This window comes from Conger conger, chromosome 14, assembly GCF_963514075.1.
Source record: "Conger conger chromosome 14, fConCon1.1, whole genome shotgun sequence".
NCBI classification, from domain to species: domain Eukaryota; kingdom Metazoa; phylum Chordata; class Actinopteri; order Anguilliformes; family Congridae; genus Conger; species Conger conger.
Window position 1 is genome coordinate 8,704,164 of NC_083773.1, and position 4,472 is coordinate 8,708,635.

Sequence of the window (4,472 nt, forward strand, 5' to 3'; positions counted from 1 at the left end):
AAAAGATGAAACCAGTAAACATGGCACATGCCAAAGTTGGGGATGCCCAAATGTCTGCATATACTTTATGTTGTCGGGGGCAGATGAGAATTCAACAGCTATGAATTAACCCGGTAGTGAATATGCTGTCGTTCTGGACCACTCACGCTATGATAGCATAAGCAAAGCTACCAACACTTCATCAAGATGTGGTGCGCCAATTGGCTTAAGCAAAATATTCTATTTAGTTTCATGACCCAGTGAAAATGACACACCAGCAGGTCTCTAACACCATTAAAGCAGTAAATTTAATTAATAAAAATCTCATATTCATAAATTAGCCATATAGCTACTAAGTATATTCTCTAGATTTCTGGCCTAGCCGCCATAATTATCATTCTCCCCCTGAATTGTAAATTACTTTTTTTTTAAGTGAAAGGTTAACATTATTATGTCACTTAGCTCTCTTCATTCTTAATTATGTCCCACACAATTTGTTTCAGTAAGCTTCTCGCTTCATCTTGTATCTGCTTTTAAAGGGATTTCTTTCCTTTTTTAAAGGTCCTGAATAAGAATTGTGTATCCTATGAGTACAAATTACTGTCACACCAAAGGGTGACACCAAAGGGTATGGGGCAAGACATAAAAATATGGTTTAACATTAAAATCAACAGTGACCCTTTATAATGTATGAAAGTTCACATTCTTTGCTATATGAATATGTAAATAAGATCTTTTTAAATGTAGAAATGTGAATTAATTGTTCAATAAGAAAGCCATATGTCAACTACCCATATACAGAAGTGTGCCAGTTTTGACATCCTATCTTTAAGCCATAAGGGAGCTTTACAACCAGTTTATTGATAACGCGATACACTTCGGGATTTGTTACCCAGCTTACATCCTGCTCACAGGATCCTTACATCCTGCAGTGACTGATAACTTAATTATGTTACAACTGATATGCAGCGGTGCAGTGCCTTTCCGTTCTCGGCTCCGTTTGAACAGATCCGTGAGAAAAGAGTGAATGAACAATTAAAAGTCATCGCTTTGGACTCGCAAATAATGTGCGCTGGGTCCTGAATGTGTCACCACAATCTCTCTTTTCCGGCTGAGGATGGCAGTCTGATGTGTATAATAAAGCATCGTTGCAGAAAAAAATCGCACATGCTTTGGGATTCCGCAGCCTCAACAAACCCAGAGAGGACAGGCAACGAATCTCCTGTTTCGGGAAGAGATATAGGCCAGGCACTTGTTTCTCCCAAGATATGATCAAACGAAATATATTGATGCTTAGTTGTAAATTATTTAAGCTTTTATTTTGCGTCTTTCCTGCTGTTCACGGGAGTCTCCCCCCATGCATTCAGCCAGGCCATTACTGACACCAAGTGGTCGGATGGTGTACTGCAAAAAGAAGGACCTGAGAGTGATCCATGCCGCCAACCTTTTCATGTCGAACCATACGAAGCAACGCAGAAAACATCTCTCGCCATACGACACAAAACATAACAGGCCTCAACATAGATCGACGACGTTTTATATCAACACAATGACTTGTGGAAACCACAAGTCCACTTCCTCTGAAAGGGAATCTATTTGCTGAAGTTAGTTCTTTGAGTGATTAAGAAGCTTTAGTTTATGTCTGATTGTTTTGTTTTTTGTTGTTGTTTTTTTTACAATAAACAATTATAAACAGCAACTAATGAAGAATTATGGGTTGGGTGCAGAGAGCAGCTCAATTAGGGTGCAATACCAAATACCAGCCCTTTGGAATTGTCCACCACTGATCTAAACGGCATCTGTCATATATGTTTATTGGTGCCAGACATGGTGGTTCCAGCATCTGAGAAACAGCTGCTGGATTTGCATGCCCTACAGTTTCTAGATTTTACAGGAAATTGTGTGATAAACAAAAAGAAAACACCCAGTGAGTAGCAGTTCTGTGACGGAGGCCAGGGCAGACCTGGCCAAGTCAGCAGAAAGACTGCAAATGATTATGTATTAAATAACAGTTATATATTTGAACATTTAGGGCGACATTAGCTCAGGTGGTAAGAGCAGTCTTCTGGCAGTTGGAGGGTAGCCGGTTCCATCTCGTCCTGTGTGTGTCGAAGTGTCCATGAGCAAGACACCTAACTGCCAAATTCTCCTGACGAGCTGGTTGGTGCCTTGCATGGCAGCCAATCGGCATTGGTGTGTGAGTGTGAGTATGAATGGGTGAATGAGAAGCATCAATTGTACAGCACTTTGGATAAAGGTACTATATGAATTCCAACCATTTACCTCAGTGGTGTGCAGAAGGGAATCTCTATAGAATCTTGAAACCGATGGGCTACAGCAGCTGAACAACACACGGTGTACAATTTTTCAAATGGTTACTTCCAGCAGGATAATCTGCCTAACTTGCAAAACATGCATTATCTCAAGCTGGTTCCAAGGTGCCTTCAGTTTACTCCAATGACCTGCAGAGTTGCCCATCTCAATCCAATAGAGCACCTTTGGGATGAAGTGGAACGGGAGGTTCGCAGTTTGCATGTGTGGCCAAAAGATCTGCAGGAACTAGGGGTTTCGGGTCAGCCTGAAACCCCTAAGGAATGTTTCGAGCACATTGTTGAATCCATGCCATGAATAATTCTGGTTGTTCTGGAAGCAAACGGGGCTACTCGGTACTAGGTGCACCTGATAAAGGGGCCACTGAGTGTATGCTCGTTACGTTCTCTCTGCGACGTGGCAATTAGCCTCCGCGTCTTTCTTCGTTGACCTACAGACACACGTAGCTCCCCGTAGAGACTATGAACAAGACAGCAAAGAGAACCGCATATAACTTAACATTAAAGTCATTTTAGTAGCATTGGCATTTGGTGACTCCTGTTGGCAGCGAATGTGCATAGCATTCTGTCGTGCCGGCACTGTAAAGGGGATTTGTGATTTCTTGCATTGTTACGTGACTGGAAGATAAAAAGGTTTTGTTTTCTCAGTGCAAAGCAGCTAAGTTTTTCAGCAAAGGCATAATGTAGCCAAATATGACATGTATTTATATAGTATAACATTGTTCATACAAGACAAATACAAATAAGGAGTTATATCAGAAAAGTTGGATTCTGAAAATGTAAGCTAGGTGTTAAACTGCAATTCGAGACAATTTGGTTGTACAATTAACCTTTGTGGCGGCATGGATGGTGCAGTGGGTAGCACCACAAGGAGCCTCACAGCAATGAGGTCATGGGTTTGAATCCCGGTTGGCTGGGGCCTCTCTGTGTGGAGTTTGCATGTTCTCCCCATGTTTGCGTGGGTTTCCTCCGGGTACTCCGGTTTCCTCCCACAGTCCAAAGACATGCAGGTTAGGCTGATTGGAGAGTCTAAATTGCCCGTGGGTGTGAGTGAATGGTGTGTGTGCCCTGCGATGGACTGGCGACCTGTCCAGGGTGTATTCCTGCCTTTCGCCCAATGTATGCTGGGATAGGCTCCAGCCCCCCAGCGACCCTGTTCAGCATAAGCGGGTTAGGATAATGAATGAATGAATTAACCTTTGTATGATTATCATTGCCAGTTGTGGTTTTATATTGCAGCGTATAATAATTATGCTGTGATCCACTGTGCGATCACTTACATGTCATTCATTACTCGACCCTTGGTAGCGCAGCAACAAAGTTGTTCTTTTAAATGGTAACGCCTAAGGAAGTCCTCCTCCACTCCAGCCGCCCGAGACCCGAGTACGTCGTCGATGTGCGCGCATGCGCATCACAGCCTCTTGTTTGACTGACGGTGTTGATTCCGTTTCTACAGTCTATGGTTGATTCACAAGCTGCAACATTTTTGTTGGAAAAATATATTTTAAAATTAAAATACAATTAAAGGAACGAATGTGCTTCAGAAAACGAAACTGCTACCGCACTCCAGATCACTTTAGTGCAAGAATTGTAAGTATCATCAGGACGTCAACTGCCGCAAGTATTCTGTCGGTTAGCTAGCTACATTGTAGCTGGTAAGGTAGCGAGTGAATGGTGGGCTTTTTGCGTCTGAAAAGGTCTGTGATTCTTCCAGAATATGTCATAATTACTTGCTAAGTACGCAATGTCCCGAATTCTTTATATAACCACTCGAACTTCTTGTTTGGCTTACTTTTCGAAAAGTAATGCAATGTGCAAAACATTGCTTGGGTCTTTATCAGAATTGTCACCGCAAGTGACTAGCTACATGGTGTGCTGACTTTCGCAAAGGGAGAATGTAGCTTGCAAGATCACTAGCTAGTCTAGGAGTTAGCGATCTAATTAGCCAACTAGCTGGTGGTCTTTTCTTTTTTCAAACTATTGGATTGAATTTCTTCATTTTGTTAGTGTTCTAACTTTCTTGTTCGGTGTAGTCTGTCCGAATGAACCCTTTTAGAAAATGTGGTAACTTTGGTAACTCGCATTTGTGTTTGTCAACGTAAGATTCGCGTAAGATGAACAATGACAACGGTAAGTTAGCTTGCAGTAAAAATTGTAATGTAA

At 41.9% G+C, this 4,472-nt stretch overlaps 1 protein-coding gene across 1 annotated transcript in view; it reads left to right on the forward strand.

Moving 5' to 3' along the window:
* Window positions 1–3,738: 3,738 nt before the first annotated feature.
* The window catches only part of LOC133110238 (regulator of G-protein signaling 17-like), a 6,493-nt gene continuing 5,759 nt past the window's right edge, over window positions 3,739–4,472 (forward strand). The window contains exon 1 of the mRNA XM_061220193.1: window positions 3,739–3,899. Coding sequence (XP_061076177.1) covers window positions 3,843–3,899 — 57 coding nt within the window. The 5' untranslated portion in view covers window positions 3,739–3,842. The remainder of the gene's footprint in view (window positions 3,900–4,472) is intronic.